The sequence below is a fragment of the Schistocerca americana genome, chromosome 1 (assembly GCF_021461395.2).
Source record: "Schistocerca americana isolate TAMUIC-IGC-003095 chromosome 1, iqSchAmer2.1, whole genome shotgun sequence".
Lineage (NCBI taxonomy): Eukaryota > Metazoa > Arthropoda > Insecta > Orthoptera > Acrididae > Schistocerca > Schistocerca americana.
The window spans coordinates 333,158,281-333,186,101 of NC_060119.1; the positions used below are offsets into that span (position 1 = coordinate 333,158,281).

Here is a 27,821-nt window from a genome sequence, read left to right on the forward strand (position 1 = left end):
AATAACTAATGGATTATGAAAGCATTTTTTTGGAATGTGGCCCTGTATGAGTCAGAAACTTGGACAGTAGGAAAACAAGAGAGAAGATGGCTAGTATCCCTGGAGATTTGGTGGTACAGAAGAATGATGATGATCAGGTGGAGAGACAGTTACAAATGAAGAGGTGCTGAGAAGAGTACAGAAAACGAGATCTCTGTGGAGACACATCCAAAAAAGAGACAAACTCACTGGACATGTTTTAAGACACAATAGCATTTTTGGAACAATAATTGGAGGAACCATTAAGGAAAGGAATCACTGGGGATGACCAAAGATGCAATATATGCTGTGGATTATGAATGATGTGAAATGCAGTACATACACAGATATGAAGAGGAAGGTAGACATATGAGGCAATTGACATATTGCCGCAAATCAGCCTCAGGATTGAATACCAAAGAGAGAGAGTATAAGTCACTTCTGGAACAGGTGCATGTGAACACAAGCTGTTAACAAATACTTTTACCACATGGAATTGTGTTTTCAACACAGAGCTGATATTAGCTCACAACTGATTTGGGAATATTTGGGAATATGAAGCTGTATCATCTATGTATTAACTTACCCGTATCTTGCAAAATTTGTCCACATCTGTATCAACCTGCTCCTCGTAATAGCTCCTTCAGACCCTGGTTGCAGATTCTCACCTCCTCCCCAATGGAACATGTAGTTGACTTCATTACCATGGCCAGCACCTATAAATTGTACAGGAAAACAAATAGTATTAAATAGTACGCAGTTCTGCTTCTTAAACATATTTCGTTCAGAAAGTAATTTAAGATACTGTAATTTAATAGTGGATGTATTTGTAGTTTATGCTTCAACAGTGTTAGAATGTGAGAGATACAAATAATTCAAAAATAATATTTATAAGAAATATAAAATTATCTTTGCTCAAATGTTTCTTGAATGAAAGATACAACATATAATTACACAGTTTAATTATTATTCCAAAATAAACTATTCAAAACACAGAAAATTTCAAGTTTCCATAAGTTACAATGAAACTCAGTTTGAGTTATGTACATCTGTTGGTCCGTGTTATAAATAGCAACTAATTTTTAACAAAAGTGCTGTGAATTATTGTTCTTCTGTAAACATTCAACTTCAACATTTCATTACATACCAGCACATTATCAATAGCTCCTACATATAGATGTGTCAGAACATTATTATAAATAGGTATTATTTTATCAGTTAATTTCTTCAGTGTACATGATAAAGTCAAACTCTCCAAACTCTCACTCAAGACATCACAACATGTGTAATGTATACTACTTACACATCACTCAAACAATTATGATTTAATTATGTGTGCCACAGAAAAATAACTGGAATCTATCCTTTACCACTACTAGCTCCATCCCCCTGGTGATTCTGTTAATATATGATGTGGACAACATATGAAACTTTGGAATGCATCAGAGTGCATAATACTTTGTTTATCAGGGCTAACATGACTTTATTACAAATATATTTATGTTTGAAACGTTTTTTTTTTTTTTTTTTTTTTTTTTTAGATATGAAATTTTAAAGGGTGTTGGGTGCTTTCTTATTCAAGCAGTATTTTTATAATAAATTTTCTCCATATTTAGAAACTGTTAAGTAGTCAACATTTGTGTCTTTCAGTCAATAATTTACTTGCACCTTTATCAGTCAGTAACAGCACATTCCTAATTCAATAACATGAATTATCACAAAAACTTCCAACACTTAAAAACACTTATAGACTACAGTAATATATTGTATACCAATAATAACATTAAACATCAGTTCAGGAAGTCTTATTTTCTTCTTTATTATATATTTAATTGTGTACGGAACATTTTTCCTCTATCTCAAAAAGTACGTAAATCAATTTAAAATCCAGAATGAGATTTTCACTCTGCAGTGGAATGTGCTGATATGAAACTTGAAAACTGCATAGACTAATATGACTTAAGGTAATATTATTTTTTGTTAAAATGATGTTTGTAAAACATTTCAATAAACATGTATAGTAATTAAATTGTGGAAAGGGAAGTTGCTATTCACCATATAGCAGAGATGCTCTCCACCTCGTCCCTGTGTGCTCCCCAACAGCATGTCACTGTCCACCACCCCTACCCTACTATCCCTCCCCACCCCAGTCTCCTCAACACCACCCAGTCACCACTCCCATCATACACTGGTGCTGCTGCTCACAGTGTGGCCTCAGTTGCCCAAGATTGCAGTCGTGTGTATGTGAGTTGCATTTGCATGAGTGTGTATGTGTGTGTTTGTTGTCTGATTTTGACAAATGCCTTACTGGGTGAAAGCTATATTTGTGACAGTCTTGTTGTTGTGCCTATCTGCAACTCATCATCTCCGCTATATGGTGAGTAGCGACATTCCTTTTCACAATATTGTTACATTCCATCCTGGATTTTCCATTGTTCGAATAGTGATTAAGTAAGGGTCCAATATCTTTTGTGTACTGTACAGTCATAGATTTACTGGACCAATAAATAAGTAAATAAACATGAGACAAAGACATTGTAGAAATTTAATCTGTGTAGTATATTAACAATAAACAGTCACTACACTGCTTAGTACTCTTTGCCCTTATGCCACAAATATTTAATCAAAAAAATAAGGAGAAACTGCAACTTTGTAAAAAATCTGCATCCTCCTTAGTTTTATTATGTACCTACTGTAGCTATTTGTTGCTTAATGTTTACTTAATTACAATGGTATTTCTCAAAGAAAATATTTTTACACTTATAAATACTGGGTCCTGTTTACAGTACATTGTAACTTGTTGCGCAACTTTATAACAAATACTGGTACTTGTCATGTAGCTAACGGCAATTTTAAATTCCTCTACTTAGGTATTCAGATAACTCATACAAGAGTGGCTAATGAGATATATTTTCAATTTTATTTTTAACTGGTTAGGATTCCCAATTTCTTGCTTTATGTTATATGGAAGCTTGCTGAGTATCTTACCAGCAGGGTACACAGTGCTATTCTGGGCCCTATACAAGAACACATAGCCTAAATGAAAACTATTTTTGTGTCTTATATTGTGACAGTGTATACCATAATTCTGTTGAAACTGATTCTTATTATCAGTAACAAAATCAATGAAGGTCCTTAAAAAGACTTCTGCAACAAGTACAATATTCTGTTTTGTATAATAGTCTTACTGTTTGCCTCTTTTTCTTAAATACTTCATATATTTTTGGTACACTACCACAGAAATTATATTTGTAACACAACACAGAGTGAACAAAAGCAAAATAGGCCAACACACTTGTCATTAGGTGAACTTAAAGGGAGATGTGTCTAAGGGCATAACATTCTCTGAGCTGCTTGATTGATTTATCCATGTGTTGACTCAATTTTAACGATTTTAACTTGTTATCCAGTTGGACCCCGAGGACTTTTATACCCTGTGCTTCATTCAGTGTATGATCATTAATGTCTACTTCTGGTGTTAAAACATAATTATTGTTTCTGTGAAACTGCATAATATGAGTCTTTTTATGGATAAGACTTAAATTGTTAGCAGCAAGCCCCTTGTAGTCTTATTCAGCTATCATCTGAGCTAAGCATGCAAAAGTTGAGTTTGGATACTCCATTAGCCAATAGTACAATATTGGACCAGCCCTTTAAAGCCATTGGAAAATCATTTATGTAGAGTAGAAACAAGAGTGGGTTCAGTGCCAAACCTTGTGGTACTTCACATGTTACAGTCACCCCTTCTGCAATTATTTTCATACTCAAGATAGAATTGTTAATGAAACCCTCTGCTTTCTGTTATTGAGGTAAGATTCCATCTGTGCAAGAAGGATGACACTTCTTTAGTGAGGTCTATGTGGAGAATCCTTTGCAAAACCTAAACAGAGAGGTGGTTAACAAGTTATAAGTTATGATCAGTTAAATGAGTTAGTATTCTGTCATCGGCCACATTCTCAAATATTTTTGAAAAGACTGGAAGGAGCTATACAGGTCTGTAAATATAGTTGGTTTGTCCATCTCCAGTTTTCTGGAAGAGTGTTACTACAGCATTTTTAAGTCCATCACGAAACATGTCCTGAGTCATTGACTGATTGCAAAATATCTTTAAAAACCCTGTCAAGTTATCACAAGATTTTAATATTCCTTTAGAAAGAGCATAACAGCCAGCAGAAATGCTACTTTGTAACCTCCATATGGATTGCATTTTTGAAATGTATGTCTTTTGGTGGTGCATGCCTAAGGAAATCCAACACATCTGTATTGCATTGTTTGTTACTGTGTGCTGTGTTTTCAGCCACTGTGAAGAAGTAATCGTAGCATTTGGTGGTCACTGATTTGAAAATATCACCTTTTCTGACAGAACTATTTTCTGAGGGTTCAGTTCCATTTGAATTATTAGTTTGAAGTGTTTTATTTATTTTTTTTGCATAGTACATGAGTTTTGCTTTTTTTATTGGAGAAGTGGAAGCTTCAACAATACTGATGTTCATGGAGTTACAAACCCTGATTACTGCTTGTTCTCTGAATTATGTAAAAATCTCTCTTCCTACCACAAAATGTGTTAATCCCATTTATCCACTCTTATCCATGCTTCTGTTCAGTGTTATATTTATTTGTTATAGGGGAAAACAAGTCTCAGTGTTGTAGGAATATGCTTAAGAAAGAGTAAAATTATCCATTAACTCTGTCTGCTTCATGAAATTCTTTGCAGTTTTCTTCCCACAATTTGTCTCTAAACACAGTGACTGAGTACTTGTTCATGATTCTGCAATGTAGTAGTTTTCTTCTATGATTTGCACATATGTTGCCAGTAGATTTTATTACTAACATTTATGCATCATGCGTTGATATACCATTGCCTACTGGTTTTACAGCTAAATCACTGCATATTGCTAGATCCCCCGCCATGAACCATGGACCTTGCCATTGGTGGGGAGGCTTGCATGCCTCAGCGATACAGATGGCCGTACCGTAGGTGCAACCACAACGGAGGGGTATCTGTTGAGAGGCCAGACAAACATGTGGTTCCTGAAGAGGGGCAGCAGCCTTTTCAGTAGTTGCAGGGGCAACAGTCTGGATGATTGACTGATCTGGCCTTGTAACATTAACCAAAACGGCCTTGCTGTGCTGGTACTGCGAACGGCTGAAAGCAAGGGGAAACTACAGCCGTAATTTTTCCCGAGGACATGCAGTTTTACTGTATGATTAAATGATGATGGCGTCCTCTTGGGTAAAATATTCCGGAGGTAAAATAGTCCCCCATTCGGATCTCCGGGCAGGGACTACTCAAGAGGACGTCGTTATCAGGAGAAAGAAAACTGGCATTCTACGGATCGGAGCGTGGAATGTCAGATCCCTTAATCGGGCAGGTAGGTTAGAAAATTTAAAAAGGGAAATGGATAGGTTAAAGTTAGATATAGTGGGAATTAGTGAAGTTCGGTGGCAGGAGGAACAAGACTTTTGGTCAGGTGATTACAGGGTTATAAATACAAAATCAAATAAGGGTAATGCAGGAGTAGGTTTAATAATGAATAAATAAATAGGAGTGTGGGTTAGCTACTACAAACAGCATAGTGAATGCATTATTGTGGCCAAGATGGACACAAAGCCCATGCCTACTACAGTAGTATTAGTTTATATGCCAACTAGCTCTGCAGATGATGAAGAAATTGATGAAATGTATGACGAGATAAAAGAAATTATTCAGGTAGTGAAGGGAGACGAAAATTTAATAGTCATGGGTGACTGGAATTCGTCAGTAGGAAAAGGGAGAGAAGGAAACATAGTAGGTGAATATGGATTGGGGGGAAGAAATGATAGAGGAAGCCACCTTGTAGAATTTTGCACAGAGCATAACTTAATCATAGCTAACACTTGGTTCAAGAATCATGAAAGAAGGTTGTATACCTGGAAGAATCCTGGAGATACTAAAAGGTATCAGATAGATTACATAATGGTAAGACAGAGATTTAGGAACCAGGTTTTAAATTGTAAGACATTTCCAGGGGCAGATGTGGATTCTGACCACAATCTATTGGTTATGAACTGCAGATTGAAACTGAAGAAACTGCAAAAAAGTGGGAATTTAAGGAGATGGGACTTGGATAAACTGAAAGAACCAGAGGTTGTAGAGAGTTTCAGGGAGAGCATAAGGGAACAATTGACAGGAATGGGGGAAAGAAATACAGTAGAAGAAGAATGGGTAGCTCTGAGGGATGAAGTAGTGAAGGCAGCAGAGGATCAAGTAGGTAAAAAGACGAGGCCTAATAGAAATCCTTGGGTAACACAAGAAATATTGAATTTAATTGATGAAAGGAGAAAATATAAAAATTCAGTAAATGAAGCAGGCAAAAAGGAATACAAACGTCTCAAAATTGGAGGGAAGAGAACCACTTGTATGAATATCAAGAGCTCAGATGGCAACCCAGTTCTAAGCAAAGAATGGAAGGCAGAAAGGTGGAAGGAGTATATAGAGGGTTTATACAAGGGCGATGTACTTGAGGACAATATTATGGAAATGGAAGAGGATGTAGATGAAGATGAAATGGGAGATAAGATACTGCATGAAGAGTTTGACAGAGCACTGAAAGACCTGAGTCGAAACAAGTCCCTGGGAGTAGACAACATTCCATTAGAACTACTGATGGCCTTGGGAGAGCCAGTCATGACAAAACTCTACCATCTGGTGAGCAAGATGTATGAGACAGGCGAAATACCCACAGACTTCAAGAAGAATATAATAATCCCAATCCCAAAGAAAGCAGGTGTTGACAGATGTGAAAATTACAGAACTATCAGTTTAATAAGTCACAGCTGCAAAATACTAACGCGAATTCTTTACAGACGAATGGAAAAACTGGTAGAAGCGGACCTCGGGGAGGATCAGTTTGGATTCCGTAGAAATGTTGGAACACGTGAGGCAATACTAACTTTACGACTTATCTTAGAAGAAAGATTAAGAAAAGGCAAACCTACGTTTCTATCATTTGTAGACTTAGAGAAAGCTTTTGACAACGTTAACTGGAATACTCTCTTTCAAATTCTGAAGGTGGCAGGAGTAAAATACAGGGAGCGAAAGGCTATTTACAATTTGTACAGAAACTAGATGGCAGTTATAAGAGTCGAGGGGCATGAAAGGGAAGCAGTGGTTGGGAAAGGAGTGAGACAGGGTTGTAGCCTCTCCCCGATGTTATTCAATTTGTATATTGAGCAAGCAGTAAAGGAAACAAAAGAAAAATTCGGAGTAGGTATTAAAATTCATGGAGAAGAAGTAAAAACTTTGAGGTTTGCCGATGACATTGTAATTCTGTCAGAGACAGCAAAGGACTTGGAAGAGCAGTTGAACGGAAGGGACAGTGTCTTGAAAGGAGGATATAAGATGAACATCAACAAAAGCAAAACGAGGATAATGGAATGTAGTCAAATTAAATCTGGTGATGCTGAGGGGATTAGATTAGGAAATGAGACACTTAAAGTAGTAAAGGAGTTTTGCTATTTAGGGAGTAAAATAACTGATAATGGTCGAAGTAGAGAGGATATAAAATGTAGACTGGCAATGGCAAGGAAATCGTTTCTGAAGAAGAAAAATTTGTTAACATCGAGTATAGATTTAAGTGTCAGGAAGTCGTTTCTGAAAGTATTTGTATGGAGTGTAGCCATGTATGGAAGTGAAACATGGACAATAACCAGTTTGGACAAGAAGAGAATAGACGCTTTCGAAATGTGGTGCTACAGAAGAATGCTGAAGATAAGGTGGGTAGATCACGTAACTAATGAGGAGGTATTGAATAGGATTGGGGAGAAGAGAAGTTTGTGGCACAACTTGACTAGAAGAAGGGATCTGTTGGTAGGACATGTTTTGAGGCATCAAGGTATCACAAATTTAGCATTGGAGGGCAGCGTGGTGGGTAAAAATCGTAGAGGGAGACCAAGAGATCAATACACTAAGCAGATTCAGAAGGATGTAGGTTGCAGTAAGTACTGGGAGATGAAAAAGCTTGCACAGGATAGAGTAGCATGGAGAGCTGCATCAAACCAGTCTCAGGACTGAAGACCACAACAACAACATTGCTAGATCTAAAACAAAGTATGCATAGCCGTTGCTCTAAGTCCTTTAATACTCATGGCAAATTTTATTGTGGAAAATATAATTCAAAGCTGGACATCAACAAATCTAGGTACCCTCAGTCATTTGATAAAAAATTGATGTTAAGTCTCAGCAAAGAATGTTTTTCCAGTTAAGTCTGCATAACCTTACAGAAGCAATGTAGGGAAAGACAGATTGCTACTTGCTGTAAAGATGACACATTAAGTTGCAGACAGACACAATTAAGAGACATTTGAAATAACAGTATTATGAAAAGGATAGTTGCTACTCATGATATAGCAGAGTTGCTGAGTCGCAGACAGGCACAACAAAAACACTTTCACACAATAAGCTTTCGGCCAACAATACCTTTCTTAAAAAATAGACAATAGATACACACACACACACACACACACACACACACACACACACAACACTAACACTCATGCAAACACAATTCACACACACACATGACCATAGTCTCTGGCAGCTGAAGCCAGACTATGAACAGCAGTGCATGGTGGAGAGGGAACTGAGTGCAATTAAGGAAGAGGCTGGGGTGGGGCGGGGGAGGGACAGCAGGGTAATGGTGGCAAACAGTAAAGTGCACTGTGGGAGCATGCAGTTACGAGGTAGAGAGAGGGCAGGGCAGCTAGGGGCATTTTGGAGGTTAGATGGAGGGTGGGAGCAGGGGGCAGAAAAAAAGGAGAGAAGTAAAAAGACTGGGTGTGTTGCTAGAGTAGAGAGCTGTTTAGTGCTGGAATGTGAACGTGGAAGGAGCTAGATGATAAGGACAATGACTAACAAAGGTTGAGATCCAGGAGAGTTATGGGAACGGAGGATATGTTGCAGGGAGAGTTCCCACCTGTGCAGTTCAGAAAAGCTGGTGTTGGTGGGAAGGACCCACATGGCACAGTCTGTCAAGCAATCACTGAAATGAAGAATGTAGTGTAGGACGGCATGCTCAGCAACAGGGTGGTGTAGTTGTTTTTGGTCACAGTTGATCGGTGGCCATTCATGGGGACAGACAGCTTGTTGGTTGTCATGCCCACATATAATGCAGATCTTGGCTTGTCGATCACATGACCTTCACTGGGATATGTGATGTTTGTGACTGGACTGGAGTAGGTGGTAGTGGGAGGATGAGGGATGAGTGGGACAGCCCCTACATCTGGATCTGTTACAGGGATATGAGCCATGAGGCAAGGGTTTGGAAACACTGGTTGGGGGGTTGTGTAGGGATGGATGAGGATATTGTGTAGGTTCAGTGGGCAGCAGACTACCACTGGGGAGTGGGGGGGGGGGGGGGGGGAGGAGATAGTGGGTAGGACATTTGTCATTCCAGGGCATGACGAGAGATAGTCAAAACCCTGGCAGAGAATGTGTTTCAGTTGCTCCAGTCCTGGGTGGTACTAAGTCATGAGGGGAATGTTGGTCAGTGGCCAGACAGTGGAATTTTGGGAGATGGTGGGTGACTGAGAAGATCAAGGGAAGGGAGATCTGTTTTTGTACAAGATTGCATGGGGGGGGGGGGTTATTACACTCTGTAAAGGCGTTGGTGTATTTTGAGAGGGACCACTCCCCACTGCAGATGTGATGGCTACAGGAGACTAAGCTGTATGGAAGGCACTTATTGGTATGGAATGGGTGGCAGCTGTCAAAGTGGAGCTATTGTTAGTGGTTTGTAGGTTTGATATGGACAGAGGTACTGATGTAGCCATCTTTGTGGTGCAGGTCAACAGTGAGGAAGGTGGCTTGTTGGGTTGAGTAGGACCAGCTGAACCAAATGGGTGAGTGGCCATAGCCTTTGTCAGCAAAAGATAAACACACACCATTCAATCACACAAGCATACACACCTCATGCACACAAGACTGCTAACTCTTGCAGCTCAGCCCAGAATGGTGGCTCAAGCTGCTGGAGTTGGTGGTCACATGCATGTGAGGTGTGTTTGCTTGTGTGAATGAATGGTGTGTGTTGTAAAGCAATTTTGTCTTTTCTAAAGCCTCTTTTCAGTAATCACAGTTACACAAGTAATGTATCCAGTTGACCATCTTTTGTGAATGTATAAAAGTGTTGTTTATACCATACATGTTTCATATCATTTCAAAGCATCTTCAGTGGTCACTGTAACAATGTGGTTTTCTGTATAAATCATTTTTCCAAGATCATAAACAGTTCTCATGTTTAAATTTACTACTATTAAACAGTACAAAATTTCAGTTATTTATTTAAAACATGAGAACTGTTTACAGCATTGGGAAACAGATTTTTAAGGAAAAACACAATGTTACAGTGGCTACCGAAGATGCTTTGAAATAAAGAAAAACACACATGGTCTAAATAAGACTTTTATTACAATTAAAAAAGATGGTTTATAACACATATTACTTGTATTTACAGCAAGCTGCCAATTTTTGCATCACTCTGAAATCCTGTCAATGATAGTTCTGTGAAACACTTATACCACACTGCATTTAAATGGGTATGCCCCATAATTTCTTTCAACTACTGGGCACAGAGTTTTGTTCAAGTGCTCTCTATATTCTATGTAGGATATGACAGAGTTTCCATCATTCCCTTGGGCCTTGCTCAATTTTAGTGATTTCAGTTGTATTTCAGTGCCACTACATATTCATAGTGGTGCCAGAATTATTTTCCTTTGTTAAGGAGTATCTGAAAATAAGTTACCATTTATGATTTTTATTTGTTATCCTCTGTTTATGTTCCTGTGCCATTCATGACTTTCTAGACACTAACTTTGGTGCCAGTGAGTGCTAAAACAAGTGATTAGAATGTCTTTTAATTTTGAGAGAGATCTTTCAATGAGGTTTGGTAAGGTAGTCATTTACTATTCACAGAAATTCAAAAGAAAACTGCAGTAGAACTTTTATTACCAGTTGCTTCTAGCATTTGTATGATTATCCACATTCAAGAATAGAAGATACATGTTACTTGTTGGAAATAGCTGTGGTCATTGTTAACATGCATCTACCATTACAGATGTAAGGATCTGCTATTCATTGTTAAATATTAATATTAAATATAAGTACTGAAGTAACAGCTATGGTTCTAATTTTTATATAATGTATTTAGGCAACATAGACACAACTAATATCTGGGCAATCATGACTGTGCAGTTGAGTGCCCCACAAACCCAACATCACAACTAATATCTTACTGTACAAGGATAGTATAATACAGTTTACATAATTATTTTTCAGATTTATTGGCGTATTTCTCTATTCTGGGATGAAAATGAAGAAAACTCATGAAGAGAACTGCTCCATCATGGATAGTCCCACCCATGGTCACTTATCTTACACTTTATGCACTCAGTGAAACTGATGAAGGAATGATACAAAAGAGATTATCAAAAAGGGAGAAGGGGTAGTGTATGGAAATAGGGATAGTAATGTCAGTCTTATTCAATACCAACCCATGCTTCAGTTTTTTCTGACTCCACAGAAGGGACATGCTGCACTAGGGTTTTTGGATCACTTGAATACCATGCATACACAAGAGAATTACAATGGAAGCATGGAAGGAAATTTTTACTGCACAGAGTTCAGATAACTTCAAATCCTGACAATTTAGTATTAATAAAAACATTTAAAGACTGGGTTCAAAAAGAATGGATATAAGTAGCACCAGCTTAAACCTGCATCCCTGACTACAGAGAAGAAAGAAACTCATTCAGTCAACATAAAAAATAGAATCCTCTGATTTTCTGGACCTACCTGATGTAAAACTGGTTGTTTACGATGTAAATATGGAATACACCAGTGTTTTAACCATCTCCATCAACTAATGAATATATGCATTCGGTCAAAGATGAGCTTGGTTTGAATGTACTTAGTGGATACAACACACCACGTAAATTTACATCTAAATGCATACACTGCAAACCATTCTGAAGCATGTGGCAAAAGATATTTAGCATGGTACCACATGTCAGAGTTTCTTCCTTTCCATTCACAAATGAAGTACAGGAGATTTACTTCTTTAATTCTTCTGTGTGTGCTGTAATTAGTCTAATTTTGTTTTCACACTCTCTACAAGAGTAACATTAAGGAGATGTTGAAGTATATATCTGGACTCTTCATTCAATATTGGTTCCCAGAATTTTATGTTTTGGCTTTGTGGGATAGTATGCACCTATTTTCAAGAGTTTGCCATACTTCAGCATTTATGTATAATGAGAAGAATATGGGAGAAGTAACACATAAATGGGAATCTCTGAGCTGTCCAAGTAGTAGACAACATAAATGGCACATCAAGTTCAGAAACTTTAAAAGTTAGTGACAGGAAATGATAGCATTACAGGAGGGAATATTTCATTTCATTATCTTCCTGTAAATCATTTACATGATGCAGGAATTGTCACAAGCATAACTAACATGTAAAGTACACCTAATACAAACATAATAACAGAATATTACTTAAACAACTATTTTCAATGTGTTTTTGAGAGTAAAACATTTCTCATGAACATGTACATAAATTTTAAGACAATAATTTTACACACATCCAAAGTACTCATGTCAAAGAAACCTGCACTCAAAAGGTAATTTTTAAGCTCAGTCTTAAATTTTACTTCATCTTTTATTTCCTTCATATACCCTGGCAGAGCATTGCAAAGTTTTATTCCAAAATAACTTACATGTTTTTGAATTTGTGTTACCCTTACTCTTTCTACGTGTAAATTTTTACAGTTGTTAGTATTATAATTGTGGCAGTCCCTGTTGGTATGTAAACTCTTCATGACTGCTCTTGTACACTGAATGCTTCTAAATATAAACAGTGACAGTACTGTGAGTATTTGTAATTATTTGAAGAGGGGCTTACAGTGGGTTCCTGGAAAGTTGTGTGTTATAATTCAAATTTCTTTTCTGTAATTTGAAGGTATCTATTAGGTGTTATTTAATTTTACCACAGCATACTATACCATAATGCACAATAGACTGAAAGTAAGCAGATCAAAACTGTGTGCCTCACTGAGATTTGAACTTGGGACATTTGCCTTTCGCAGTCAAGTGCTCTACCAACTGAGCTACCCCAGCACAACCCACAACCCATCCTCACAGCTTCAGTTCCACCAGTAATTCATCTCCTACCTTTTGAACCTCACAGAAGCTATCCTGCAAACCTTGCAGAACTAGCACTCCTGGAAGAAAGGATATTGCAGTAGCCACAGCCTGGAGGATGTTTCCAGAATGAAGTTTTCACTCTGCAGTGAAGTGTGCACTGATGTGAAACTTCCTGACAGATCAAAACTGTGTGCCAGACCGAGATTCGAACTGAGGACCTTTCCCTTTTGCGGGCAAGGTCTCAAGTTCAAATCTCGGTGTGGCACAATTTTTAATCTGACAGGAAGTTTCAAGTCAGTGCACACTCTGCTGCAGAGTGAAAATTTCATTCTGAAAACATACCCCAGGATCTGGCTAATCCATGTCTCCACAATATCCCTTCTTCCAGGAGTGCTAGTCCTGCAAGATTCACAGTAGAGCTTCTGTGAGGTTGGGAAGGTAGGAGGCGAGGTACTGGCAGAATTGAAACCGTGAGGATGGATTGTGAGTCATGTTTGGGTAGCTCAGTTGATAGAGCACTTGCCCATGAAAGGCAAAGAACCTGAGTTTGAATCTTGGTCTGGCACAAGTTTTAATCTGCCAGGAAGTTTCATATCAGCACACACTCTGCTGCAGAGTGAAAATTTCATCATGGGAATATTTATTTAAAGGTTTTATTTGATCACAGACAGTCCCTGTATTGTATAAACTCCCAATAACTTTTTCCAATCAGTTACAGATAACTAAAGTTTCTTAGAGGATATTTTTCATTCTCTAAGAAAAATATTCCAGAACAAGTGATAAATTTCTACTTATCTCACATATCGAAATAGATATTTTCAAGTACTGTAAACTGTTTGAAAAATAAATGTTTTATTCATAACCAAGAAATCAGTAATGGGTAACAATTAAATTTTATTCTGGGTAGTTTTGTTATATATCTGTGTAATTAATTGTTTTTTGAGCCAGTTCTTTTGTCCGGCCCAAGAGATGAAGTAACGGTAAAGAATTAGCAGTTATCATCAGAATTTTCTTTATTGAAAGAAACATTTTCAGTGACAAAAGGATCAAATTGCAAACAAGTCAAATGGACAGACTACATTCATTTTGATAGATTATATACTAGAATTAACAAATTTGAAACAATTAATTATGGGAATATTTAGACAATGTTTCTGATTGTGCGGAACATGATATCCTCATGCAAAGTAGAATTAGTCAGTTCAGCATATTCATGACTTTTATCATATCTGCATAGCAATAAACAGATTGCATCAGTTTCAGATCCATCATGTAACAAAAGATAATGTGAATTCAAAGTGGTTTCATAATATTTGTCACAAACTTCTGCTCTGCGTCCTGAACAGATGGTAATAATTAAACATGGACGAGACTGAGTACACAAACATCAATACTTGCCGGCCGCGGTGGTCTCGCGGTTCTAGGCGCGCAGTCCGGAGCCGTGCGACTGCTACGGTCGCAAGTTCAAATCCTGCCTCGGGCATGGATGTGTGTGATGTCCTTAGGTTAGTTAGGTTTAAGTAGTTCTAAGTTCTAGGGGACTGATGACCACAGCAGTTGAGTCCCATAGTGCTCAGAGCCATTTGAACCATTTTTGAACATCAATACTTCTCATTGAATACCACAAATGGTAACAATGGAAATGCTGACAGGGATGCTAAAAGAAAATGCACTGAAGCCAATGTTGTTTATAACATGAATATCAACAACCTAGGCACTGGTATCAAGTCCAGTAAAAGATTGTTTGCAGTTCATCCTAGGATTATCACAGAGTAAGACTATTACATGATTATAGAATCCTTCAGAAAGAATTTGCTAAACTGGAACAGTAGGTAGTCAAATATGGGTTGTAAATTTTAACAAGAGCCAGCTGGTTAGCTTCTGCTACACAAGATCAAAGGCAAAATTTATGTTGAGGGTACTCATTAAGGAAAATTATTTTAAATATCCCCATGACAAACAAAGACCAACTCGAAGCAGTGAGGCTTTTGAAGGGCTGCTCAGGGGAAGAGAGTCAAGAAGCACACAACTCCTTGATTAGGCTCATTGAGAGTATTGCTATTACACATGCAGCTCATACCAATCTTGTCTGACTTCAGATCTGCAGAGTATCCATAAACAGGGATCAGATTTATCCAGATAAATCATGAGTTTGATAGTAGTGCCATTTACATAAAAGGGGGCCTAAAGTAGGTTTCATCAGAAATTTGGAAGAAAATTTGTTGAACAGTTGCTATGTGATGATGGATTAAAAGATTTTCAGTGATTGTGTATGAGTATAAGCTGTGAATTTAGAAATGTATGTTACCACAGAAGCAAGAAAATTTCATATTTTAGTTTAAATTTAACGAGGACTAGTAGAACTAAATTAAAATGTATAACATTATTATTTAGGAATTAACCATGGTGTCAGCCCTAAGTCATCCTGCAGAGATCTTTCTCAAGCACCAAGAGCATAAATACCAGCACTCATTAATTTCCTTTGTTATTATAAATATTATCATGTTAACATCACACTCTAGTCCAAATATAAAAACACCACTATATGGCCAGATCAGTGCTGAAATGAATGGAGGGTGCTGCTATCCATACAAACATCAAACATTCCAGAATGTTGTTGTTTATACAAACATTGAATAACATGGAGCATATAAACATTGCAATCATGATATAGTTCAAGAACCTTCCAGAAATAATAAATAACAAATAATTGCTGGGAGTCAGGTTTGAACAGATGACCTGGAGCGTGCCAGCCTGTCATGTAACTACTATGCCACACTGCAAGCAGTACTGCTTGTGGAACTGATCCCTCTCCTGGAGGAATGGCACCCCACTGTTTCACAAAATCTTATTGGAGTCATACACAGCTCCCTGAATCTAGACCTTATCAGTGGCTCCTGGATGGAAACACTGGCAGATCCTCATCTCCTGGTGATGTCATCACATCTTCACTATGATGTGTGTTGAAGATAGCCTCTCCCACCTCCCACTAAAGCTTCATGATTGTTGAGTGGATGTTCAGTTTCTTTGAACATCTCATCATCAATTTGCTCCTCAGGTTTGCAGCAGGGCATCATATGGAAACCATGGATGATGTGTCTGCACTTTTGTCTTCTCAATGAAGGCTCACAACTCTCAGCTTCAAATATTATATCTGACAAGCAGTGAGAGATATGATATGACACAAACCAACACTTTGGGAACTTTTCTGTCTCCCTATTTCCACAAAGACATAAAAATCCATCTAGGCAAAGCTCGGCATTGCAGCACTCTTGTTCTTTCTCCTGGATGTGCAGGGTCTGTATGCAATGCAGCTGCCTTACTTCTTTGGCTCTGGTGGTGGGAAGTTTCATATAGTAATCCTGAGTATCATTTGGTTGAGATGGGGGTATTGTATCCATTGTCATATCTGCCTCATGACCATGGAAAAGAAAGAACATTGTAAAGCCTATAGTGCCTTGCTGCACTGTGTTGTATGTAAATGTCATGACATGCAGTGCAGTATCCCAATCTCTCTGTTTGACATCAACATACATCAAGAGCATATTTGCCAAGACCTTATAAAAGCATTCTGTGAGATCACTCGTCTGTGGGTGCTAAGCAGATGTTATACTGTTGATGATGTTGCAATGTGAAATTACTTCTGTTGCCAGTTTTGATTGGAAAACTTTTCCACAATCATAGATCAACAGACAGGGTGCTCTGTGCTTCAAAATGACCTCTTCTAGAAGAAATCTTGCAATTTACAGAACTTCAGCAGTTGGCACAGCTTTGTGACAGCATGGCAAGTGATGTAGACAAAGCAGACTATTATCCATCGATTGACAAATGTACCCAAGAAGTTGATTCCAATTTGGTGAAAAGGTACTGCGGCAGGCAGGATTGTTACCAAATGCAATGGAGATATGAGGGTAATTCCAAAAGTAAGGTCTCCTATTTTTTTATAACTACATAGACCTGTGTATTTCTACAGTGGCTTACATCAGTTTACAGCTTGAACATTTAGCTATTTTTCGACATAATCACCATTTCTGTCAATGCATTTTTGTACAAGCTGTGGCAGTTTTTGTATGCCCATGTCATACCAGCTCACCGCCATGCTGTTCAGAAAGTTATGAACCTCTTCTTTCACCTCTTCATTGGAGCTGAATCGCTGGGAGCACAATTAACACTGACAGGTACTGTGAGACTCTGAAAAAACTCAAACGGGCAATTCAGAACCAGAGAAGAGGAATGTTGAGCAAGGGCATACACATTCTCCATGACAACGCTCGCCCACACATCGCTCGGGAAACCATTGCTCTCCTGCAACAGTTTGAGTGGAACACAATCACCCACCCACCCTATAGTCCTGACTTGCCACCCAGTGACTGTCACTTGTTCCCTAAGTGAAAAGAATATTTGGCCAGAAAGCTATTCACCTCCGACAACGAGATGAAAGAAGAGGTTCATAACTTTCTGAACAGCATGGTGGTGAGCTGGTATGACATGGGAATACAAAAACTGCCACAGTGTCTACAAAAATGCATCGACAGAAATGATTATGTCGAAAAATAGCTAAATGTTCAAGCTGTAAACTGATGTAGACCATTGTAGAAATAAATGGGTCTATGTACTTAAAAAATAGGAGACCCTACTTCTGGGATTACCCTCATAAATATATCATGATCTTCCATCACTGGCACTTCTTACAATGGTTTACACAGAGTCTAATGGATCAGCAGAGACCTGGCCAATGATATTTACACCTGATTCTGTCTAGAGTCATCATGAATCCCATGTGACAAGATGGTGGAGTGTCATGGGAATGCTTCAGAATAGCTGGCTGTAGATGAACTGGATGACAAGCAACCATTTCTGACATGCTGGACCATAGTTCTTCTTGTACAATATTCCATTTGTTAACTGGAATTCTTTTGTTGATTTCTTAAACCTGAAAGTTTTTATCATTTTCAACATTGCTGGATATCCTTCAATTCAATAACAATACTATCTAGTACAGTGATGACTGAAATTTCATCCACACATATGTGTTCTGCCAAAGGATTCGCTGAAAGGCAGTTGGCATCCTAGTGTTTGTATCCATGTTTTGGATGCAACTGTGATGTCATACTCCTGAAGTGAAGCTACTGAAAAGGAAATGATTGCATGTAAAGTGGATATTTGTTTATGATGTTGATATAGTTATAAGTAATTTTGGTTTTTTTTATTGCTAACTGTTTCTTGGATGGTGTGTTCATGTTGTGTAAAGTAATTTTCACAGCTGATGTAAATGGAATTGAGGGTAGAAGTTTGATTTAAATGAGTATTACAGGAATTTTACTATGATTTAGAAGATTTTTCTTGGATTTATTGTATATGTGGAAAATTTAAATGATTTATTTCTGGTGTATGTGTGGAAACATAGGGAATTTAAGTGTATATAATGCTATGTTTGTTATCAAATATGGGGGAAGAATTTGTTTTTGGGAGTGTTAGATGTTTGCATATATATGAATGCATTTAAGTGGAGAAATGTTGGAAAGTAGAAAATAAGCAGCTGTGGTGCAGGACATACACATGAAGGTTAAGTTTGTTGCTCTGGTGTGAAATGAGTAGTGGGGTATACACTGATTTATTTGTTCTCTCTTACTTTAATGTATAAACTTGGTACTCATATTCAGAATAAAGAAATCAATGAATTTGGATCTAGGTTAATATTTGATGGGTATTTATGCAGCAGTGATAGCAGAAATTAATTTGTTAATGTAAATTAATACTAACAGAATACACATAAATTTACATTACATTAGTTTCTAAGCAGCGATCTCTCTTTTAAAGTACAAATATGTGTTGTGGAGCATTTGTGTGTGTGTGTGTGTGTGTGTGTGTGTGTGTGTGTGTGTGTTAAGTCAATATAAGAGTAATTGTTATTTAACTGCCATTGCATTCATGGTTAATACATTTTGTAGTCAACAAGAATAATTGTTATTTGATAATTGTCGCAATAACAGTTAATACAGTAACCTGAGCTCAATGCCATTCTTGAATGGGAGGCTGGAGGAACTATCCCAATTACTATGCCTTAACAACCAGTTATTTCACCAACCAAATGAGTGGCCAGAACCACTAACCATTTGGGGCACTAAGGCACACACTAATAGCAGACACGGGTGGGTAAAGGATGTGTTTGTTTCACAGCATTCGAAAACTATCATATACGATAATGATAGAAACTGAAGAAATGAAATAAAATTTGTGCCCTGGCTGGGACTTCAGCTGGGTTCTCCTTGCTTACTAGGCAGGCATGCTAGCCATTACACCACTATAGCAGTACAGATGACACAGCTGCACTGACTACACTAGTCCAAATCCCTCCATTATACAAACGTCAATCCATGTCTTCAGTTTATTTTCCCCTTCTTAAATCATTACTATTGCTGAGGCTCTCTGTTATTGGAATAGTATTGGAATAGCACCCCAACTTTGGATGTAATGCGGAAATACTACCTGTACCACAAGTACAGGTAATCCGTAGATCTGGTATAATTAAATTCTCCTTGAGATATTTAATCATATCAGATCTACAGATCACCTACACCTGAGATACATGCAAGATTTCCCCATTACATCAAAAACTGAGGTGCTATTCCAATACCAGAGAGCCTCAGAAATAAAGATGGTTTTGGAAAAAAAAAAAAAAAAAAAAAGCAAAGACACTCTGGTTCAAGCACAGCTGGGGCATAAATTTTGATTAATTTCTTTAGCTTCCATCATTATCATAGTTGAAGCTGAGAGTCATACATCTCAAGGAAAACTGAACTGTATCAAATCCATCACACTATCATCATTCACACCTCCAGATGCAAATGGATTTCAATCCACTAACAGCAGACAATTTCATAATCACTAACATATAGTCTTGATGGAGTCCAATGCCTACTATGTCAGCCTTACATGAAATGGTAAATATTGGCAATAGCGCCCTTCAATTCATAACTGCAATGAAGACTGCCAATGTCAAACTGCAGCCTTCCTAATCAATTTGAAAGCTGCTAGCCTGAGTGGCACAGCAATTAATTCCATATTAATATGTAACAAGCAAAGTTTGCAGCAGCATCAACCATACCAACAGCTGTCTGGCTATCTCTGCAACACTTAAAATCCATGAAAATTCAATCAACAACTACAACAACGTGAATGTACTCAACAGCTGCCCTGCTGATTTCAGCATCACTTAAATCCATCAGTAAATTTAAACAATAAACTGTTTCAAAGCTAACAAAGACAATGGCTGCTAGCTGACCCGTGCAGGACTTAAAAACCAGATGAAAATTTAATCACAACTGCAACACCCCTAACAAATTCAGTAACTGTCTAGCTGATCCTAATAAATATTTGAACAGTAGTCCAATACCACTCAAGACAACTATCAAGGCATTCCTTCCAAGGAACAGAAAAGTCGGCACAATAATCTCAAGGTGGCCCACAGCACAACCTGCTGAAGCACAATTGCCAACCATTCTGCCTCCATACTGCAGCCAGAGCCCCACAAGTCCCCTAGCTTATGAAAAAGGGCATTTCAAACTTAAGCTCTAGTTGAGTCAAGCCAAAAGGCGAGATATATGCCTGTGGCAAGTGCCATATGGCATAATTAATTTAGGACAAAATTGAAGTTACATTGACATTAGTGGCCTCTACAAATCCAGGAACAGAATAAAAATAGTCCTAGAACATTATATTGGTAATATTTCACACTGAAAGAGTTTTTATTATTTTTTATTGAACAAGATAATTTGTTGTAGAGCATGCTGTCTATGTGTCTCACACAATCATGGCATTTATTCATTCTCCAATTTGTCAGATGTGATGGTCATGCATGTCATTATTTGTTTTAAAGATATAGAGATCCTTATTTACAAATGAATGACTGGTATTATATCCGAACAGCTCATTTTTTCATCATGCATCGTTATTTCTACCAGTTGCCCTCTGTTTGATAGATACAACTGAAACTGCTCATTGCAGACTCTTCTGATTCCATAAGCATCCAGTTAGCATATGAACAATGTGTGACTGACTAGATCAAACGTCTTTGACATATCAATGAAAAGGCAAGAAACATTGTGTTTTTCATTAAATACATGCATTATGTGGTCAGTAAATGAAGAGAGAGCCTCACTGACAGATTTATTTTTATGAGGGCGAAACTGCTGTCCTGTTAGTATAGAGTTATTTCAGGAAAGAACATTACTTGAATACATAATTTTCTTCTGTTATTTTGGACACAGCTGGAAGGATGGATATAGGTCAGCATTTAATGATTTCATGCTTCTCTTTGTTCTGTGTAATGAAACATCATGGAGGTTTGGATTGGATGAGGGAAAATGCCAGTACCCATGGAGCACTTGATTATGTTGCAAAGGGGCTGTACTACTTCATCAGCAAGCCATTTTATTATATAGGTAAGTAAACAATCAAAGCCATTTTCATATTCCATTAATTAGAACATCCATCAAAACTGCACATATTAGCAATTTGCCAGATCTTTTACACTTTGGACAGAATGTTTTGTTGGTGGAGATTGACTGACTGAAAGACTGCTAGCAATTCCAGAAAAGTGTTTATTGAAATATCACAAATATGTGTTTGGTATCTGTTATTTGTTGGCCATTATAGTGAAGAGATGCTGGTGTTTTCAGTTTAGCATCAGGTTGTAAAATTTTTCTGACAATATCCCCACATGGTTTTACATTTGTTTTTAGAAACATTTATGTATACTTTATTTTCTAGCTGTTTTGCTTTATATATTACTTCACAAAATATCTTCTTGTACAATATGGTTCTAAACTTTGTTCATAGTGTGGCCTCTTAGTGTTATATGACATTCTTATATCATTTGTGATACACTTATTACCAGTTTTCCTTATTGAGTATTGCAATTCGATTTTTTTTATTGGAAATGGCACATTGAAATGATAATCCAGTATGTCAAGGATTGGAGAAGTTTTCTTATCTAAATTATCTTCCTGGTAAATAATATCCCAGGATTGAGACTGAAGTACATTTTTAAACATGTTGATATTGCAAGGTTCTTTGATGTGCCTTCTGTAGATGAAAGTAGGTGTTAATTTTTCTATGTTTGCCCTAAACTAAGCCATAACAAGATATCCTGATGGTCAGAGATCCATTGGTCCATTTCGGAACATTAATAAATGGGAGAGAATATTGCATCTATACAACTGCTTGAATTACATGGTATTCTGCTTGGATCCTTTATTGTATTTCGGATACTGCAAGTTGCTAAAAGGTTTATGACATCACTCACTGTATGTGAAATGTCACCAACATTTATGTTAAAATCACCACATAATATGATCTCCGTACCTTTGGATTTGTAAAGATACATGAAACTTTCAAGTCTGTTCAGAAACTGGGATATGTTGCCATCAAGAAAATGATAAATAAAAACTATTGTTACATCAGGCTGCTTGGTTTCTATAGCACAAAGTTAAAAATGTTTCCTATTATTTAGGTTATCAGTTGAGTTGCATGTGTTGCACACCATGCCCTCCTTAACAAGCAGTAGATGGCCAAGTAGCCCACTGTTAGAACTCCAGACACTGTTACCAGCTGTATAATTTGTAAAGATGAAGAATAACAAGTTTTGATTTTTGAAACAGTGCTCTAAGAAACAAATAACATGAGTCTTAATACTGCTGTCTGACAAGTAGATCTGAAATTCTGTTTGGTGTTTATTGATTGGATTTTTTGATAACAGATGATGAAAGCTGAATCTGAGATCAGGATGGGGGATCTGTATTTCTACGATGCATTTCTGAATTATTTTGTTGCTTTTGGATAAATTCCATGGGGATTGGTCCATTCTAATAGTTTCTTTGTGGAGGATCCCCAGGACAATGACAGATTCATTCTACTTTCACTAACAAGAGTAGAGAATCCTACTTATGTCAGAAGGTAGCATACTATTGCCAAATTTGTTGAAATGGATACCATGTCTTATGAAATAGTTTCATTTGTAAATATTAATGTCTAAAAACTGCAAAATCACCTTAAGTTTCAGAAATAGCTATTCTTTTTGCAGTATTGTGCAGTGACAGTACCAGTCAGCACTTCAAGGTAAAGAAACAGTAACACTTTTCATAAAGGTTGCAGCGTTACAATCTGTATGAAAACAATAGTGAAATTCTTTGCAGTGTTTGTTTGTCATTATTTTTCCTGCAAGCTAACAACATTTGCAGTCTTCCTAAGGGTGTACTCATACCATTAACATCTGGCTGATAATGTATATTGTATTTGTTGCAATATAATTTATTTATGTTTAAGGATGTATTGGAAAATGTGGTAGCCTATGCTTTTCACAGGATGTAATTTTTGCCAGAGGTCTTCCCTGGGAACTGAATTTCAAAATTTTACCTGATTTTATATGTTTTTTAAAAATGTTTTATAATGTTTCAGATGACGTTTTTTCTCATAGAGTTTAATTTTAATGTTCATTATTGATGTGTTTTACTTTAGAGATAACAACAAGGGAGATTTTCTAATATTGTTCATGAGCAATGTTTTTCTATTTTCTCCGAAACAGTTTTGCTATCCGAAAACAAAAAGGGAAATTTTATATTTTTTGCAGTACCATAAGTAGGATTTCTTAATGGTTTACTGCAGAATAGCTATTAATATATGGCTTCATCTACATTTGCTCAATGCTCTTCTATATCTCACTGAGGTTACAAAAAAAAACTTTTTTTTGTTCAGTCACACACACAAACACACACAACTCTCTGTAAATTCTACTTTCTACACCAGTTTCCTTCACTTTACTCTTTTCCTCCCTTGACCTTTCTTCTTCCATCCTAGTTCTGTCCACTTCAACATTAAATCCCCTTATTTTTACTTGATATTCATCTGTCCTCTTAACCACACACCTACTTTGCAATATCACTGAAAAGGTTAACTTACTTCATTATTTCCCGTAGTGTTACCCCCTCCCACTCCCACTTTAAACTATTTATTACAGCAGCTACTAAGTAGCTTAAAAACAAAATTCTTATGGCAGGTTAAAAATTTTATGGTTATTTTTGTTTACAAGCAATAGTTGAATTTAAATTTTAATTTTGTTCTGTAATGAATGACGTCAATTCAGTATAAACGTTGAATTCAACTCTCAGTTGATTCTGACATAATGGTCCATCACTTCAGAGAGCTCAAGGTATTTTCTTTATTTTAAGAAGTAGTAATTTGCTCATCACACACAACTGGCTAGGCAATTAAGTATGAAGTCATCAGTTTCAATGATAGTAGTGATTTCTTTACCTTTAAATAAATATACATACCTTCCAAACCAGGATAGCTAGTCAGAGGTCCAACATAAGAGAAATAGTAGTAATAAATGGGCTGAGTAGAATGCTGTGCCATTCTCTGCACAACAACATCAATGCCTTCACCAAAGAGGAGAGCACTCGTGCACTGTGTAAATAAAGCAGACAGATATGCCATATTATCTTTCTGTGCTTGAATGACTAAACAGTTTATATTTACATCTACATCCACATCTGTACTCCAGAAGTCACCATATGGTGCGTGGAAGGGGGTATTTCATGCACCATTGTCACTTCCCCCTCCCTCCCCCCCCCCCTCCCCCCCCACACTCTTCCATCTCCTCTCCCAGTCACAAATGATGCCTGGGCAGAATGACTGTTGCATAGCCCATCTATGAGTTTAAATATCTCTGGTTTTCCTTTTAGTTTTTTCGTGAGATAGGTGTGGGGTGGCATGATATTGATCAACTCTTCTAGAAGTGTATGTTCTCAGAATTTCAACAGTAATCCACTCCATGTCGAACTGCCATCAGAGATGGATGAGCATTGCAATGGCACTTTCACTCTTCCACCCCTTCACCTGCCCCCCTCCCCCCCAAAAAATGATATAAGGGTTACATAAGTTTCTTGCTTTGTTTGTGGACTACACTTTCTGAGGATTGTTGCAATGAATCTCAGTCCACCATCTGCCTGTCCCACTATTAGTTTTATGTGGTTATTCCACTTTAAACTGCTGTGTATTCATACTTCCAGATGTTTAATGGATGTAACTTTCCAGTGACTGTTCAGCAATCATGTAATAAAACAACATGGGTCTTTCTGCACATCTAAGATCATGGTAAGTTGTGTAAATGGTTATTTTAGTAGCATACCATAAAGATGTAAATAAATAAAATAAAATAATAAAAAAATAAAAATATTTGTTTTTAAATCCAAAGAAAATTTTGTAACAACAGAGAACTTAGTACCTTATGCAATGCTGCTGCTAATTTCCAGTGAGAAGGATAGCAGTGCAGGCAAATGCAAAACTTAGGAATAAATTGCTTACTCTTCGTAGATTACCTACTGGTGAGTCTGCTAAAGGACTACATAAGCTTCGAGAAATACTTAAAACAAAGCATTTGCTTCCATTCAATAAAAAAATGTGATACAAAAATGTAGATAGTAACAGGCCACTACTGCAAATGTGTTTTGTTTCAGAAATAATCGTAACAGGCTTAAGAATTACTTAAACAAATACCACCTTCTGTGATGGAACTGTTGGGTTTAATGTTTGGAAAGAGAACGGAACCTGATACTCTGAAAGTCACAAACATAGTATTAGAAGCCCTACAAGAACTCCTACTAATCAGTGGAGCTCACAGTAAATAAAACAAAATAAAAAAAATAAAAAGTACCTGTGATTTACAGCAGTGAGATTTTTGTGGTGAGCAAAAGTGATTTATCAATAGGATCAGAAATGGGATATTCATTGAAACTCACCAAAGTAGACACTGATGTTGCCTGTGAAGCTGTATGAACTACACTCCTGGAAATTGAAATAAGAACACCGTGAATTCATTGTCCCAGGAAGGGGAAACTTTATTGACACATTCCTGGGGTCAGATACATCACATGATCACACTGACAGAACCACAGGCACATAGACACAGGCAACAGAGCATGCACAATGTCGGCACTAGTACAGTGTATATCCACCTTTCGCAGCAATGCAGGCTGCTATTCTCCCATGGAGACGATCGTAGAGATGTTGGATGTAGTCCTGTGGAACGGCTTGCCATGCCATTTCCACCTGGCGCCTCAGTTGGACCAGCGTTCGTGCTGGACGTGCAGACCGCGTGAGACGACGCTTCATCCAGTCCCAAACATGCTCAATGGGGGACAGATCCGGAGATCTTGCTGGCCAGGGTAGTTGACTTACACCTTCTAGAGCACGTTGGGTGGCACGGGATACATGCGGACGTGCATTGTCCTGTCGGAACAGCAAGTTCCCTTGCCGGTCTAGGAATGGTAGAACGATGGGTTCGATGACGGTTTGGATGTACCGTGCACTATTCAGTGTCCCCTCGACGATCACCAGTGGTGTACGGCCAGTGTAGGAGATCGCTCCCCACACCATGATGCCGGGTGTTGGCCCTGTGTGCCTCGGTCGTATGCAGTCCTGATTGTGCCGCTCACCTGCACGGCGCCAAACACGCATACGACCATCATTGGCACCAAGGCAGAAGCGACTCTCATCGCTGAAGACGACACGTCTCCATTCGTCCCTCCATTCACGCCTGTCGCGACACCACTGGAAGCGGGCTGCACGATGTTGGGGCGTGAGCGGAAGATGGCCTAATGGTGTGCGGGACCGTAGCCCAGCTTCATGGAGATGGTTGCGAATGGTCCTCGCCGATACCCCAGGACCAACAGTGTCCCTAATTTGCTGGGAAGTGGCGGTGCGGTCCCCTATGGCACTGCGTAGGATCCTACGGTCTTGGCGTGCATCCGTGCGTCGCTGCGGTCCGGTCCCAGGTCGACGGGCACGTGCACCTTCCGCCGACCACTGGCGAAAACATCGATGTACTGTGGAGACCTCACGCCCCACGTGTTGAGCAATTCGGCGGTACGTCCACCCAGCCTCCCGCATGCCCACTATACGCCCTCGCTCAAAGTCCGTCAACTGCACATACGGTTCACGTCCACGCTGTCGCGGCATGCTACCAGCATTAAAGACTGCGATGGAGCTCCGTATGCCACGGCAAACTGGCTGACACTGACGGCGGCGGTGCACAAATGCTGCGCAGCTAGCGCCATTCGACGGCCAACACCGCGGTTCCTGGTGTGTCCGCTGTGCCGTGCGTGTGATCATTGCTTGTACAGCCCTCTCGCAGTGTCCGGAGCAAGTATGGTGGGTCTGACACACCGGTGTCAATGTGTTCTTTTTTCCATTTCCAGGAGTGTATATTCAAGTTTCAAGGCTGTGTATGAATTTATAATTAGTTCCTTTTGTTGACCAACAGTCTAACCCCCAGCTGTAACTGAAATTTTATGAAAAACCATCAGCTCAAAAGTACATACATTCCCCAATCATACTGCAATCACTGCAGAAGAGTTTAATCCTCCAACAACTGATTTGGATCCGTCCTCTCTGAGGACATCCACATTGTAACTTGTATCAATGATTATGAGTCAGTTTGGCAATAATGGTTAACACATTAAAGGCAGCTATAACAGGTAAAAAAATGTACATGTTCAGCAAAACTACATAAAGAGGCAGTCATGTCTTACCTCCAGGGAGAACTTGAAACATTAACACTTAGCAG

At 38.2% G+C, this 27,821-nt stretch overlaps 1 protein-coding gene across 1 annotated transcript in view; it reads right to left on the reverse strand.

The window, feature by feature from the left end:
* The window catches only part of LOC124622500 (esterase FE4-like), a 112,665-nt gene that overhangs the window by 11,952 nt on the left and 72,892 nt on the right, over window positions 1–27,821 (reverse strand). The window contains exons 9-10 of the mRNA XM_047148222.1: window positions 24,529–24,661; window positions 605–734 (exon numbers count right to left, since the gene is read on the reverse strand). Of these exons, the coding sequence (XP_047004178.1) occupies window positions 605–734; window positions 24,529–24,661 (263 nt within the window). The remainder of the gene's footprint in view (window positions 1–604; window positions 735–24,528; window positions 24,662–27,821) is intronic.